At 27.3% G+C, this 17,069-nt stretch overlaps 2 protein-coding genes across 4 annotated transcripts; one reads left to right on the top strand and one right to left on the bottom strand.

Annotated features, from left to right (window-relative positions):
• Positions 1-207: 207 nt before the first annotated feature.
• LOC112689351 lies at positions 208-14,254 on the bottom strand. Its single transcript, XM_025563021.1, has 4 exons — positions 14,100-14,254; positions 13,957-14,011; positions 369-490; positions 208-302 (listed from the first exon to the last, which is right to left on the bottom strand). Exons 1-4 carry the CDS (start codon positions 14,130-14,132, stop codon positions 285-287), a joined length of 228 nt encoding a protein of 75 aa, XP_025418806.1. The 5' UTR covers positions 14,133-14,254; the 3' UTR covers positions 208-284.
• LOC112689350 (UDP-N-acetylglucosamine transporter-like) lies at positions 9,524-15,772 on the top strand. Of its 3 annotated transcripts, none has more exons than XM_025563020.1 (2): positions 9,524-10,869; positions 15,565-15,772. In XM_025563020.1, exons 1-2 carry the CDS (start codon positions 10,010-10,012, stop codon positions 15,746-15,748), a joined length of 1,044 nt encoding a protein of 347 aa, XP_025418805.1. In that variant the 5' UTR covers positions 9,524-10,009; the 3' UTR covers positions 15,749-15,772. The 3 variants fall into 3 exon arrangements, with proteins under 3 accessions (XP_025418805.1, XP_025418804.1, XP_025418803.1); XM_025563019.1 differs by lacking the exon at positions 9,524-10,869 and adding an exon at positions 14,359-14,513 and having other exon boundaries at positions 14,628-15,772; XM_025563018.1 differs by lacking the exon at positions 9,524-10,869 and adding an exon at positions 14,359-14,513 and having other exon boundaries at positions 14,603-15,772.
• The last annotated feature ends 1,297 nt before the right edge of the window (positions 15,773-17,069 follow it).

Below are 17,069 nucleotides of genomic sequence, written 5' to 3'. Positions count from 1 at the left end.
AAGCAACTAACAAATGTTTCTAATATAAACCAAGATTTTCAACAGAGGTTTATTGGATTTATAGAGTTCTGACCTTATTTTCTGCTAATATTTTTTAAAAATATTTTATTCTACACAAAAATGTAAATCAAATAGTTTTATTAATTAAATAATAAATATTTAAACATTATAATAAATATATAAGTATGTATCTTAATACTGTGTAAGTATATTTTTAGTTCAATTTTTATTTTTAACTAAGTATCCAATATTTAAAATGAGTATGAATCAAAATATTAGAATCTTCATTCGGCTCCTCCACTCTGAAAAAAAAAAAAATATTTTAAAGAATAACTTAAAATCCAAATAATTAATTTTGATTTAAATACATTGATAGCATTTATTTCAGCATCATCCAATGTAGGTCTTTTAAATTTTAAAGGAAGTTGAGTGTGTTCAAGTGTTTGCACTAATCCAGTGGCAGAAGTTGAAGAAGTTGATTCAGGTTTATCTGTAACACAAAATATTGCTAAGTAAATATTTTTGTTTACATCTTGAACAAATACATCTAAGTATTTTTAAGTTATGTAAATTTATTTAGAATGTAAGAAAATATAATAATATTCAATGTTATGAATTTACGTTTTTCCACAATTAAATAACCGTAAATAGATAGTTTTTTTTTCATAAAATGAAATAAAATATACCTTATAAAATTATATTTTTATAACTAATAAAATATATTGTTAAATTAAATAATTACTTTTATTCAATTAATAATCAATATTAAATATTTAAATTTAATATTTGTGGCTTGAAAATGTGGTACCTAATATGTAATTTATCCTTAATAAAAAAATAGACTCAGATGCTAAAAGTTCATAAAATACAGAAAAAAAGATAAGTCAGATGATATTAGTGGTATATTTGAGGTATATAGGTATTAGTGGTATATTAGAGCCATTTGCCTCCCCAAGGCTTTTTATCATGTTTATTGTTTTACGGAAGCTGTGATTATAAGTTAATTATTATTATTATGACTAGGTACTTGCATGTCATGCATTTCCATAAAATACAGTACCAAATTTTGTAATTATAAGAGAGACGTTTTTAACATCAATACCACATTCTGTGTTATAAACAACAAAGAAAAATGTATTATCTATAATCAATAATCAGTATTCTGTTCTAATAGTTTATTTTTGTTATACTTTATAGTTAATTCTGTTTTTTGAGTAGGATAGTGACATTAATATGATCAAATAAAATGTACAGATTTAGCTCTCCTTGAAAATTTGTCCCAAATACGCCAAAGGTATGAGATACAATTATTCTTTTAAATATTTAGTATTTACAATGAATATCAATGTACCATCAATTGATTTCAAAAAAACGATTCAGGGCAAAGGAGGTCCTGATCATTTTTCTAAGTCAAAATATAGTTTTTATTAATATACTTATATAAGCATAGCACATAGGAGCAGTGGCGGCGCGAAATATTTTACTTCATGAGTCCTGTAAGGATTTTGCACACCCACTCACCCACCTAAAAAGAAATTTAAGGGTAGCTTGTAAAAAGAGCTCCCCCACTATTCGTTCTACATACTACATACCCCCTCGATACCCAATGGTCAATACCCACCCACAGACTTAAGTTCAGGGACTCAAAAATCTGCCATCACGCCACCACTGCATAGGAGTAAGCAGATTACTAATGAAAGGAGTTAACGGTTAAATTACCTAAATAAAAATTTAAAAATGAATAAAATATATATATAATAGTAAAATCAATACATTTCTTTGCTCCATATAAAATCTAAAAAATGTAATATTATATAAAAACCTATTTATTATATGTTTTTGTAAAAATATAATTTATTACAAAAATCTAATAAGTATTTAAACAAATTAATAATGCAATCCTCATTTAACCACTTTAAAATGATGCAGTTATTACTTCTACACGGTAACACATTATTAACAAAGATACAAAGATATATATAAATCAAGTAGTCCATTGATAATAATACATACATATGTATCCATACTTTAACTAGGACAATATTACTAATACTATTGAATTTAGGCCAGACAATTTTGAAGCATTGCCAGAGGGAATCAAATCAAATTTATTATTCTTTTATTTACTGTTTATTTCAAAGGTACCCAATAAAAATTATAATAAAACGATTACTTACAAAGTCATACATGTATAAGTTATAAGTAAACCAAGGAAGTTGTTGCATTCCCAACTTTTTTTCTATTGTTCGCATTTACTGATAGTATAGCTTATTTAGATCACATCATTTACTGAGTAAAGTACGATAATTTTGGATGAGTTTTGCATTCTTAAAATAATTTACAGGAAGAAATATTTTAAAATTTTCAAAGAAAATAAATTAGTAACCTAAATATAATTAACATATTAAAATAAAATAGGATTTTTTCCATTAATTCACTACTACTCGACTAATGTTCTATTGCTCAAAAAACTGTATCTTATCTTATCTAATCTAAATAAAATTAAACTCATAGTCTAATAACTATTAACCCGAAGCAGAGGGTATTTGGTTTTGATTTATAATCATAAAGAAAATTGTTTTAATTTTTTTTATTTTTTTTTTCGAAAAATCGGAACTTTTATTTTAAAAATTTTAGGACTTCGCTCCTTCCGGATCCACTCACCAACTTGAATGCCACTGCGTGGCACTTTTCGGGGGGATGGGGCTTCGCCTCAAGGCGAATTATAGTCTGAGCTTAACCTTGTTTTTGTACAAACCTTGATACTGTTGCAAATGCTTTCAGGGTCGGACTAGGCCACCGGGGCACCGGGGTATGCCCCGGTGGGCTGCTGTAATTTCGGTTAAATAAAATTACTTAGATTTTTTGTTTTTAATTTAATGCGTCTACCTTCTATTCTTAAAATAAAATAAAAAATATCGCCTTGTAACATGGCATTACTAGTGAATGCGGTGACACAGGATTAGATAACTCGGAGTTGGAAAATTAAACATATTTAATGTCGCAATAGACCGATTGATAACAATGATTTCATCAGAATATTTATAAATAGAAAAATTGTAGGAAATTTGAATATAAAAGATGTGTACAATATGTTAATCATACGAAGTACGGTTCGCGTTTGTTCAAATAACATTTTATCGAAATAAAATGTTGGTATGGGTCACGGTCTTAGAAGATTAATTTTCTAAGAACATGGTATGGGTAGACATTGTCGCGCAAGATATGGGATAACAAAATTTTTTTTCGATAATAATAATTTTTATAAGATTTATTACTTTTATTTAAAAACATTTTAATAGTTTTGACGTTCAATCAATAACAAGTCTGTTACTAGTTTCCAACCTTTATGGACCAGACAATATAAAACATTTATATGATATTCAATGACATTTGCTAGTTTTGAAATTTACTGTGGGTCGCATAAGAGACATTAGTTGCCGACCCTACTGTTCTAACTCAATTAAAATTAAATTTATAAATATATTTAAATCAAATAATTTTTTTTTTTTATGTAAAATTTATCTTAATAGGTAGGTCATTATATCAATATTATAGATAAGATATATTATGCGTAAACTAGATTTATTTAAGATATAACATTAAATCTGAAAATATTCAAATGTACTTGTGTGAATATTGTTTTTTGAGATATGAAGATACATTTTCAGTTAAACAATAATTTGATTAGGTATTTTCTACATAATTCTTAATAAAATAGTTAATTCTAATAATTTTAGGTACTATTTTTAACACTTAATCGCTTAAAAATTTTTTTAAGAAGCATCATGTCGGAAAACAGACTGAATGGGTTAGCTATGGCTAATATAAATAAAAAAGAGCAATTTGATGAAAGTGAAATAATAACTGAATTTGCCAGAAATTCGCCTAAGAGAATGCAGCTGTCAGAGTGGAGCAAGTGACTGAACACTGAAACCAAAATTATTATTATTATTATAAATTATATATTAATAAATATTTTTAAAATTATACTAAAATGCTTGAATTACGTTTAGAAACTTGGTGGTAGATGGTGGGGGGTTAAGGGTGAATTCTCATATCCTCTCTTACCTTACTTATCCAAAAAAATTGGTTAGCCCCCCCCCCCATTTAAAAATCCTGGCTACGCCACTGCACCTCGTTGATCTCGCGGTACAGTAATGTGTCGCGGTACATCGGTTGAGAGCCACTGGTCTATATAATCATAATTTTAGTAACCGAAAACCCTTTAAATAAGGGCTATCTGTTTATTCTATAATCAGTGGTAGAACCAATAATTTTATAAACAATGAAATCAACTATATCAACTGCTTTATTTACATATAAATATTGTTTTTTACATAATTTCAGTCCACTGTAACAATAAGTGATCTGATACAGATATAATCACAGTAACTGAGACAATACATTTTTGTTTTTTTTTTTTTTTTTAAATATAAGTGTAGTATAATATATAGTATTAGGCAATTAAAATTCAGGTCATATTAATGTCACATTAAAAAATAAGCTAGCATAAACATTTTTTTAATTTCTTCTATTAGCATGTAAGCAAATTATTATATTATTATTATTATAGCTATCTGAATGTAAATAAGATAGATGACGAACTAATAAAGTGGTTTTTCCATTGTAGTTGTGTGACACGACTACTACAGAAACATAAGCGTTATTTTAATTGTTACGTTTAAAATAATTATATTTTTTGTGTCTATGCGTACGATTTAATTCGGCGTATACGACATAACCTATTAACATGACTGGCGTCAGACAAAACTATATTTAAAGCTGGATAATAATTATAGTCTATTGGTAAACGAATAACTGCAGAAAATACGATAAAGTTATGAATATTAGAAAAAACGAGATCTAAAAGAGCTATTAAATTGAATAACATCAAATTAGTCAGAGATAAACTCGAATAAACTCGGTTCGCAAGAACTAATAAAACAAAACTAAAACGTACGTGTATTATCAATAAGTATCCAATTAATACTTAGAAGACTATAATTACCTAGAATTAAAGACTGAACTAGCACTATCATAGCGAATGAGAATTTTTGTAAAAAATTTTAACCCAAGGAAATATTTTGTAAATTAATTTGATGGCAGGTTAACTTTTTTTTTGACACCATGCACATCAGTCACATTTTAAGTCAATATATTGACTACATAACCACTTGTTTATAATCGCTTGATTGGTTCCTAGTAAAATTTTATATTTTATAACATAATACAATCATGTTGTAGTTAAATAATGCAGCATTCATAATGATTATAATAATTTAGAATGTAGAGGATCCGCATTATGGAATTCTCACTTACAGTTCGAATAAACACTTTTAGTAGGTAGTAAAAATTCGAAAAGTGAGCGCCGTGGCGTTAGGTTGCGCGCCGCGCTCATACGTGCCTAACCGTGTTACATAAATATATTTCTGAGAAAAAAAAAATGATGTTCTAATTTATAAATTTATTTCTTGCTTTCTTTAATACAAAAAATAAAAATGTTATTTATATAAATAATTTTTTCTTTCTTTTTGGGAAGCAAACCCTTTAATTATATCATTGGTATTAATTATCTCTAAAACATTACTCTCTGAATACAAAACCATAAAACTATATACTATTTTATATTTGTTTTTTATACGAGGTAAAGAAAAGAGTTAAAAAAAGGAAAACCCTACTATCCAACAGGGGCCTACTATTGTTTGATATCCGTTGTGGGCTCGGGGTCATGGTCTCCTCTGACCCTCCCATCCCTTAATCCGGGCTTGATGACATGATAGATGATATATGACGGATTAGTTTTATAATCGGTTATAATAATAAATTTATATGGATTGGTTATAAGAAGTTGGTTTGACTTTTTTTTTAAATAATTAAGACATTACTCAAAGTATTTATAGAATGTATCACTTTTCCTATTATCTCTTCTGATTTTAGTTCGGACATTACATTTTGGATACATCCATAGTACAATAAATATACTAATAGCGTTTTGGACTCGCTGCATTCTTCTAAGTATTTATTCAGATTATTGTTGTTGTGAACATAGTGAAAGATAATCAAAACAAATGATACATATAATAACATCTACATCCGAAAAAATGAAATATTTTAAAATACCACATTAATGTACTAATGGAAGTTTTCAAATATTTTAGTTCTCAACATTCCTTGAAACCGGTAATTTTCAAAATTAACTATTTAAAATTGTGAAATCAAAATTGAGTGTATACATTAAAAAATATTCGAAAAATCACATATTATACCTTATTGAAAATTATATAGTTAACAGGCACCTATAAATTACAATTTAAAAACATCACCAAAAATCAAAAAAAAAAAATCTGCTTACATATAATGAAAAATATTGTAATCATGCTTTACTTTTGTCACGATTAATATACTTAGAATAATAACAATATAAATTGTTAAATCAAAATTCATTGACCTACCAATTTTTTGATATTTAATTTTTAAATTATAGTAATATTATTTTGTGATTACGACCAGGCACGTAACCAGACATATTTCTATAAGGGGGCCAACATTTTTTGGCCCCTTTTTGTAGTGGTATTTATCAAATGTGCGTTCGATATCCGTATTTGGAATTCCTAGTTTTCAATCTATTAATACACGTACTATTGTCTTATCTCAAATTATCAAATGACGAATATTTATATAATAGAATCTCAGAATTTAATTTTTGTTAAACGATAGTTAATTATATGGAATGGGCGCATGTAAACTCCGTCACAAGTACCATTTTTTACTGTTAACTCCTACTACTGTTAACTAGAAAAATAAAACAGGTAAAATTGGGTTCATGTAAACTCCGCCACTAAAAAAAATCATGTAAAATTTAATATATGTAAACACTGCCAGTGAAGAAAATCAAGTAGTAGTATAAAATTAATATGATATATTATTAAAAGTAATACGTAATAAGTAATAATAAGTGAATATTTTTATTATATTATACAATATTGTACCTCCATTTTATTTCACCGTCTGGCATATTTTATATTTTGGTTATATTTGTAGTTAGATGTTAAATAAAACCAATAAATTGTCTCGTTGAGCAGTAATTAATTTTATATTATTACTTTGTTGCAACATATTTTGTTCAATAAAAAATATACACGAAGACACGCAGCTAAGAATGATTATGTTCGTCAAAGTATACTTTACGTATACCTTACCTACTGCCGACATCATCAATGGAAATACTAATTTCAAATAATATGAAGATAAAATTATTAATAAACGAATCAATGTGGATATATATTTACCTTGAAATGAATGGAACCATGATAATAATTTTATCAATTTCGACATACATCAACGCAATAAATGTCAACGTATTTAATGAGAGAAGGCATGTAGCAATGTGAGCACTGAGCAGGTAAACAAAAAAAAACTGGAGTAGTTTACATATACCCATAAAAAAACCTGCGGAGTTTACACTAGACCTTTTATTATCTTTTTATCTTAACCGATATTTTAGCGGAGTTTACAATCACCCATATGGAATATACATTCAGAATTTAGCCGGTTTGGGACAACTTAACACTATAATATTTAAAAATCAAAATCAAGGAGGTCAGTTCGGGGCCACTGATTTTTCTTAGGGAGCTAGGCCCCTTAGCCCCCCCCCCAAGACGACGTGCCTGATTACGACGAAATATTTACAGGTATGTGGAATTTTTGTATTCAAGCCTTAAAGGGATTGGAAGCGGACCTTTTTTTAAGGAGTTGAGTATAGACAATACCTTATACGCGTATGTTATGTCTTGTGAGTGTGTGCGTTAGTAAACGATTATTAGTGTGTGTGTGTGTGTGACTTCCCCGAAATAATACGCTCCAACCTTATCAGTAAACGGACTGTCATTAGTCATTATCGTCGTCGTTCATACGCCGCAAGACATGTAATATTATTCAGTATTATTATTATTATTATTATTATTTATCAATACATAATAATTAATAAGTATAACGCATTTGCAATTCAAGTGCGAGAATCATAGATGCCAAATTTTATAAAAAAAAGTTTTAGAATAAATATTCATAACATCTAATTATTAATTAATTCAAGATGTATTAGAAATAAAATAAAAAGCTAAAGGTGTTATAATCATAACAAATAAATTTGTATGTTTTATGGTAATTATATTTATATAAGTTATCACAATAACTATAATAATAATTATCATATCTACAGCTATTGTAAACTTTATTTTTAGGAATGCTTGACCTTATTGGTAATCCTCGATCAAACCTAGAATCGATTATTTCTGGACGTAATAAATCCATATAAAATCGAGTAACAATGCCCTGAAACATCTGAAACTAAACGTTAAATGTGGCTCCTATAAGAGGTACTAAGTGTCGACTCAATCCATAGGTAACTGCGGCATAATCGTACAGTATATGTAAAAACTCATTACAATAAATATACCAAATTAAAAATATAGGTAATACAATTTATTTGAATTCCCAATAAGACTATATAGGATCTATATAATATCATCGGTTCGCAGGCGGCTGGAGTTGCGCGCCGGCATTTAACGTTTCGGGGAAACAATTAATGGTTCGCACGCGCATGCACAAGTTAGGTTACATTTGATGAAATAAAATATTTTGTTCCAACGAAGTCTGAAAATTAATCAAGCCTGACAAAAAACGTCAATTCCAAATGATCGGATTTCAATTCTGTAAAAAGATTTGAGTTGACCAACCTTTTTTCTAGGTCATTGTGGAAGTCGATTTTAGAATCACTGTTTAACATTCTTAAAAAAGACACTTAAGTAAATATAAAAATTAAAAAACAATTGAAAAACTCAAATAAAATTTAAAGACAATTTTTAAACAAATTTCAAAAATTGATTTCCACATTAACCTAGAAAAAAGGTTGATCCACTCAAATCTTTTTACAGAATTTAATTATGATTTAATTAAGTATGCACAATCTTGTCAGGCTTTTAGGTCTACGTGAAATAAATACGCTGCTTCTAACCGCCTTAAGTATTAAAATTGGAAATTTTTCGTTGAGTTCTGTGAAACTTGAAAACTTAAAATTTAAATGAAAATAACTATTAATATTTATAAACAAGAACAATATGTGAAGGACTTTATATACCAATTTCAAGTTTTTTGGTCGAACCAAAATTAATTACATTAACAAAGAAAAATAACATTTCATACATCTATAAATAGTACAAAACTTAAGATATTTTGAAAATTATACTGTTTAAAATGAACACTTATATAAGCTTTGAGTTAAAATTTTAAGTTCACAAATTTTGAGTGAAAAAGAAAAATTAAATAGGATTTTGTTGAAAATTGGTTTCCTGTAAATTCTCGTTATTTTGTAATTTTTTGTCTGTTTTTTCAATTATCTCAAAAACTGTTTTCATTCAAAAACTAACATTATATATACAATTAGACAACATTAAGCATCAAATAAAAAAATAATTTGATGATGGAAACAATTAAAGTGATTGAAATCATATAGACGGACAAAAAAAAACAATCAATTCCACTGAATCTTTAACGTTTAAATTGATACTGATAATACGCATCGGTAGATGAATCAAACAGTTGGGTGGGTCTAAATTGCGTTGACAATATTTTTAAATACCATGGACTCCGGACTCTAGACCACTAATCTATATTATATTATACTACTACCAACTAGTCGATGGGGAAAACTTTGATTTCGTGTTGAGTGTGGCCGTATAGAACATGAGAATCTTTTTATAGTTATCCGGTGCCATGATCAGTCGTCGTTCGCATGTGACGTGTGAACTGCATACATCGGGTTTATTTAAATCAATCGCTAAGAGTGATTAACAAGATCAGACTTCTATAACTTCTTGTTTTAAAATTTATTTAATTTTTCGTTATAACATACTCGATCACCGTAACGGGTAAAGGTGATACGTTCGAATACGTGTTAAGTGCTTAAGTGGAATTATTGTCACAGCCACAAAGGGTTGTTTAGGTACTAATGACAGAGGAAAAACATGAAATACAGTCGAAAGCACAAATGGAAAATCTACAGACGATCCAAAACAAACGTAACTCCTTGAAACTGATAATATTGGTGGCGTTGACGATCCAAACTGCTATTCTTTCTCTCAGTATGTTTTACGCAACTTCACGGCCCGGCGACATGTTCATCACGTCTACAACTGTCTTCTTGGCTGAGACAGTTAAACTCGTTGTAAGCTTGATGTTGGTCTACCAGACTGAATCCATATCATGGAAACATCTCATATCCATACTAAACAAAACAATCATTAAACAACCTATGGATACATTGAAAGATTGTATACCGTCTTTGGTGTATGTAATACAAAACAATTTGCTGTACGTCGCGACTTCAAACTTAGATGCAGCTACCTGTCAGATCACTTTGCAGCTTAAAATATTTACTACAGCTTTATTCTCAGTGCTTATACTAAAACGTAAACTTTTGAGACATCAATGGATTGCACTAGCAGTATTGATAGCTGGTATTGTTCTTGTTCAGCTTGATAATTCAACTGATAAAACTCAAAAAACACATCCAGAACAAAACCGGTGGATTGGACTACTGTCTGCGCTTGTTGTATGTTTTTTGTCTGGATTTGCTGGAGTTTATTTTGAAAAAATATTAAAAGGAGCTGAAATATCAATATGGATGAGAAATATTCAATTGAGTTTTGTTTCTATACCATTAGGTGTCATTGTGAGCCTTAAAGACTGGACCAATATTTCCAATAAAGGGTTCTTCTATGGATATGATCTTTACATAGTATATTTGATATGTTTACAAGCGGCTGGAGGACTTATTGTAGCAATGGTTGTAAAATATGCTGACAATATATTAAAAGGGTTTGCCACTTCATTAGCAAATATATCACCAAACATATGTACTGATCAAAAAGTATAAATACTAATAATGTTGAAATTGATACTAATATTTTCAGAAGTTAATTTTATAAACAACAATTACCAACAATAAAATTCTTAAAAATCTACCAAGACAATGAAAATGTATTATGTATACTAAATTAAATGTTTTCTTAATTCTCTGTTGCTTAAATTAAAAACTACAGAATTTGCACAATATTGTTTTAAAACTTAAAAAAATTTTGTTTTAAATTTAATTATTTAATCAATTTTCAAAAAAAAATTTTAATATAAATCTTATCCTTATTAATTATGAAAGTATTTATAATTTTTGCTAAATTTTAACAGTCATATTTTGAAATTAGTAATAATTTATAGAACCAATCAAACAAAAATATGTAATTTAATTTAATAAACTATATATACATTGGATAATATATTAGATGTTTAATTTATTTATTATTTTATTGAGATCAAAAATATGTAATATTTTGTTTGAGATTTTATAATTTATTGGTACATAACAATTTTTTAGTCAATTTTTTAACTGTCTAATTTAAATTTTCTAATTTGGTACAGTCAACCAACATTATATGGACAGATATAAGCAAAACATAAGGTTTAATAATTTATTTAGAATAATAGAATACTCAAATATTTTCACATACACTTAAAATTAATATAAATACATATATGGAACACAATAGAACTTAGATTGTCTAAATGTCAATCAACTGGACGTCAAATTAACCTGACAAGAAAAAAAAAAGTTTGGTCATTTAATAACTCATAAATTGTACTGCTGCTTCATGCAAGTCGAAGTATGGAATTGAATACAAAATTGCACTTTGGAAAGGTCATGGAATAAGTTACTGAAGTAAGCTGAGGATACCCAAAACGTCGAATTAAATGTTGACATAGATGAAATACAGGAGTGTGTAAACTAAGTTCATGTTTTTGGGGATTGTGATAAAGAGAATATAAATGAGTGGTTGCATATGGATATAAATGGTCCTGGATATAACTTTCAGATGATGAAATAGTTAATAGCTTATTTAAAGAAGATGATACTGAAGAAGAAGAAAATGAAACTGACAATTTGACTGAAGATGAAAATGGGCGTCTCATTCTGAAGCTTTTGATGCATTAGATTCGGTGTTTGAAAGTATAAGAGGCAAGAAGAATCGAACACTACTTGATTGTTGTACTTAAGGAGATTAAGAGATTTAGCTGCTCTAAAGAGAAAATCAACTATGAAGCAAACTAAAATATCATAATTTTTCAATATAAAATAAAGAATGTGCCAAGTCAGCTATTTTTTTTTTTTTTTTGTTTTAAGATATGCTATTGTAATTATAGTTTAAATCTTTTTCAGTTAAATTTAATAATAAAATTATTAGTTTATTGATAAAAATGTCAAATAATATTACAAATAATAAATAAATTCATACAATAGTATAATTATGATAAGTGATATGTCAATCATCCGGACTACCTTTAACATTAATTAGTTCGGATAATCGAAGTTCTATAAATAATTAATTCTACCCTTTTTTTAGGAAATATTATAAATTAATAATGGAAGTAAATGAGTAAATTAAAAAAATTATACTAGTATTTTAATTTTATTTAGTTTTATACCACTGACAATATATATTAATATATCTAGGGATATCTGTTAATTTTTGTTGTCATAAAATTGCAATATTAAATACTTATTAATAATATAATATAATATAATATATAGTATATATATACTATAAAGGTCGGATTGGAAAAATATATCTTAGTGTGGGAAAATAATAATTAGACTGATGCATGTTCATTGCCTAGTCTACCTTTAATGCAATAATAATGAATATACTAGTTCAGCGATTCCCAACCTTTTTAGTATTGCGGACCACCAATCTCGTAGAAAATCTTTGAGGCCCACCAATATTTATATATGTATAATGTGCACAAATGTCAATTATTACAATTTATTTATTAAAAAACAATTGTTTATCAAAAAAAAAAAAAAAATTCATTGAACCAGATTATTCAATAGTTAAACAATTTAATGTAATTTTGGATTGCCCCCCCCCGCAAGAGAATCAATATCTGGATTAAAAATGAAAAGTTTTAGCCTTAAATCACTCAAAATTAAATTTATTTCTCCATTTTTTTTTTTTAAAGAAATTAAAAAAGAAAAAGCTCGTTCACATAGACACACAGGTTGTCGAAATACAGCCCATTAAGTTTCTAAGTGAAATTTTAGAAATTGCTGGAAAGTCTTGCCCAATATTTAACTAGAATGTTAATAATGGTGTAGTTTTAAAAAATGATTTGAGTCTGATCACATTAAAGTTCAATCAATGAATCTTTTTCACTTACTGATATTTAATATTTTAAAAATATATGTAACTAATGTTAATATAAAATGGTTTACGACCTAGTACCGCCTGTTCATAGCCTATGGGTTGGAAACTGCTGTTCTAGTTATTGCTAATGTTATTAACCATCAGATTTTACTCATTCAGAATTTATATAGCATTTGTGATAGAGGTGCACAAGATTAAGAAAAAATTGACTTTTAATTTTCAATCAAATTAAATTAAATTAAATTTAATAGATATCTAGAGGTCAGAAAAAACATTTAATTTGCAACATATTGTAAAAATTGTATTTTCTTATTTCATAATTAGTATTTGGTTTGATTTATTACGAAAGATCACGTCGAGAGTACTTCACAGTAAAAATAAATTAGCAAGTATGTTAGTGACCAATTAACGTATACCTCTGATAAGCAAAACATACTCAAATTTCAAACAGTCTTAACTCAAAAAATATTGTTTTTCGACATAGTTTAAAGAACATAGAAATATATACATAGTTTTCAGAGTAAAAATAAAAGTATTGGTAAAATTTGGGTGGAACCTATACTATATTTAAGCCAAAAATTGAAAAAAAAAATAAAGTAGTATTTTACTTTTGTTGAATAAATATATACATAAGATATATAAAACTTAAAATGTATTCAAATAAGTTAACAGAGATTTTGTAATACTATTTTGTACATACTGATTTCTGGGATTCCATACCGAAACCGGATTGATGGTTGGTGAGGTTTAACGGTCTGAAAAAGACAAAACGACATATTTATAATATTGCTATTATTATTTTATAGGAACTCGACATCACCCATTATAACTATTGAGATTTACCTGATAGAATCGTACTAATACTCGGGTGTTCATGGCGGCGAACTTTCGATTCACAGTGTTAAGAGTTGTAGTAATTGCAGATTAAATAATAAGGTAAGCAAGAGGAGCTCGTGAATTTTTAGAATGAATCCGCGGCGACGAATGTTATAAAATATTGAAATCTGTACTGATAACACGTTTCGGTAGATAAAAGTCAGCTGTTTAATCCAGGTCCACGTTGCGTTAAGTGTACATATAAATGCATAATATAGCAGTTTACTGTTTACACGGCTCCGGCTTAGCCATTCGGAGTGGACTCGATTTTGTGTTTACGTGTATATTTTAACAAAATTAATATTATTCTCCAGTATTACAGTAACAGGAATGTTAAAAAAATACCTAGTTCGAAGCATTTTAATCAGTTTAATTACACCGGTTAGTATGATAGCTTTGAATATTTTCATAACCGTTTTCGTTATGATTTTTTACATTTCCTTTTTTTTTTTTTTGTAAAATATATCTAGATATTCGATTTTTGTTACATGTAAGGCCATACATTCAAATTATCAAGTTAACAGCACCCTTTTGTTATTTATCTTCAAAAAAAATAAAGCTGTTGGTTTTTAATGACTGAAGAAAAAACAGAAATACAGTTGGAAGTACAAGTAGAAAACATGCAGTCAATCCAACAGAAGCGTAATTCTCTCAAGCTGATAGCTTTGGTGACTCTGACACTTCAGAATGCTATTGTTGCTCTTAGCATGCGTTATGCAAGAACACGAGCCGGTGACATGTTTATTGCGTCTACTGCTGTCTTCATGGCTGAGCCAGTTAAACTCATTGTATGCTTAGTGTTGGTCTACCGGACTGAATCCATATCGTGGAAACATTTTATATCTATACTAGACAAAACAATCATTAAACAACCTATGGATACATTGAAAGTTTGTATACCGTCTTTAGTGTATGTAATACAAAACAATTTGTTATATGTCTCGACTTCAAACTTGGATGCAGCTACATATCAAGTCACTTATCAACTTAAAATATTTACTACAGCTTTATTCTCAGTGCTTATACTAAAACGTAAACTTTTGAGACATCAATGGATTGCACTAGCAGTATTGATAACGGGTGTCGTTCTTGTTCAGCTTAATAATTCAACTGATAAAACTCAAAAAACACATCCAGAACAAAATCGGTGGATTGGATTACTGTCTGCGCTTGTTGCATGTTTTTTGTCTGGATTTGCTGGAGTTTATTTTGAAAAAATATTAAAAGGAGCTGAAATATCAATATGGATGAGAAATATTCAATTGAGTTTTGTTTCTATACCATTAGGTTTCATTGTGAGCCTTAAAGACTGGACCAATATTTCCAATAAAGGGTTCTTCTATGGATATGATCTTTACATAGTATATTTGATATGTTTACAAGCGGCTGGAGGACTTATTGTAGCAATGGTTGTAAAATATGCTGACAATATATTAAAAGGGTTTGCCACTTCATTAGCAATTGTTGTGGCATGTGTTTTCTCAATGTATTTCTTTGACTTTACAATAAGTATTCAGTTTGTGGTTGGTACATTTTTAGTAATGCTTTCAATATTTTTGTATAGTTATACTAAGGGAAATAAATCGCCTAACTTAAATACTATACAAAAAGCATAAATATCTATAAGATATCACAATTTTCAAATGATAATTTTATAATATTTACTAATAATAAAATTGTAAATTATTTGTAAATATAAATATTGTATATAGAAAAAAAAATTATATGTACCAAACCAATATTAAATTACGAAATATATTTTTATTTTTTTTTATTTATTATTTAAATTGGTAATTATAAATTATAATTATCATTACAAAATTGTTAAATAATATATTTAAAAAAAAATTTAATTTTAATTTAATTTATATTATTATTATTTTATTTATATTTATTAGCTATTAACAATTTATGTTCCAAAAAGGTTTTTTTACCAAATATAAACTTCATATTTATACAACTTTTCAAAAAAGTAAAAACAATTTTCCTTAATTATAACAGTTTTGAAATAAAAAATAATAATAGCATCATGATTTATATTTACATAGTAAACAAAACAGAATTTTATTTGTAATAAAATAAAATGTTCATAATTTTTGTTTTATTTATACAATGCAAGAAGTTTATTAAGATATCAAGTATGTAAATATTTTTTAAATGTTTTTATTATTTATTTGTACTCAACACTTTATTTTACTCAATTATCAAACAGAATGTTTCATTTGATAATTGTTGAATAACATTAAAAATTTATGGCATAATAAATTATATTAAATGGTTAGGTTAAATTGGTTTAAATTATATTTTATTAAATTTTATAAAATGTTGAACATTTTTTATATACATTCAAATGTTAATACTGTGGCAAACTACTGATAAATGTAAAATTAAATTAAATAAAAAAAATTTAATTAATACATATTTATTTCAGATATTTGTATTATATTGTTATAACTTTTCACTAATTTCAATGTAACTACCTACATATTCATAAAAAAAAACCCCATTAAATGTAACTTACTATTAAATAATATAAGGTATAGTCAATTGAACAGCTTATTTGATATTCTGCATGTTATGTTGTGTATTTTGTAAGGAATTTTCACTGGACGACAAAAAATGTTTTTCTCAAAATAGTCAATATAATACCATAGTACGGTTAAAGTATTACACGTTTGTTTCGCATTATTTCGCCGAATCTTTCAAAATATTGTCGACAGAGTATAATCATTGGGCGACATTTGTGTCGCCTAGTTAACTAGTTAAAAAATGCACTGTTCTGTTGGAGTATTTTATAGTAAATAATCAGTGAATTAACATTTAAAGTATTTTTGTAAGTTAAAAAATAAATATTCAACAATGATTCAACTACTTAATTTACACTATGTTTTAGTATTCCTATCACTTCTTACATCAACTTATGGATGTACATTAAAA

Source organism: Sipha flava, unplaced genomic scaffold (genome assembly GCF_003268045.1).
Source record: "Sipha flava isolate LNK unplaced genomic scaffold, YSA_version1 43_pilon_pilon, whole genome shotgun sequence".
In the NCBI taxonomy this organism is placed as follows: Eukaryota; Metazoa; Arthropoda; class Insecta; order Hemiptera; family Aphididae; genus Sipha; species Sipha flava.
Note: the sequence above shows the minus strand (reverse complement) of the source record. Positions and strands in the feature narration are given on the sequence as shown.

What these genes read in the sequence shown, in the direction of transcription:
- LOC112689350 (XM_025563020.1), top strand. Translation starts at nt 10,010, where the DNA reads ATGACAGAGGAAAAACATGAAATACAGTCGAAAGCACAAATGGAAAAT. An exon ending in GTAAAATATGCTGACAATAT is followed by an intron (nt 10,870 to 15,564) that starts ATTAAAAGGGTT and finishes TGCTGACAATAT; the next exon opens with ATTAAAAGGGTTTGCCACTT.
- LOC112689351 (XM_025563021.1), bottom strand. Translation starts at nt 14,132, where the DNA reads ATGAACACCCGAGTATTAGTACGATTCTATCAG. An exon ending in TATTAGTACGATTCTATCAG is followed by an intron (nt 14,012 to 14,099) that starts GTAAATCTCAAT and finishes TGTCTTTTTCAG; the next exon opens with ACCGTTAAACCTCACCAACC. An exon ending in GTATGGAATCCCAGAAATCA is followed by an intron (nt 491 to 13,956) that starts GTATGTACAAAA and finishes TTTGTGTTACAG; the next exon opens with ATAAACCTGAATCAACTTCT.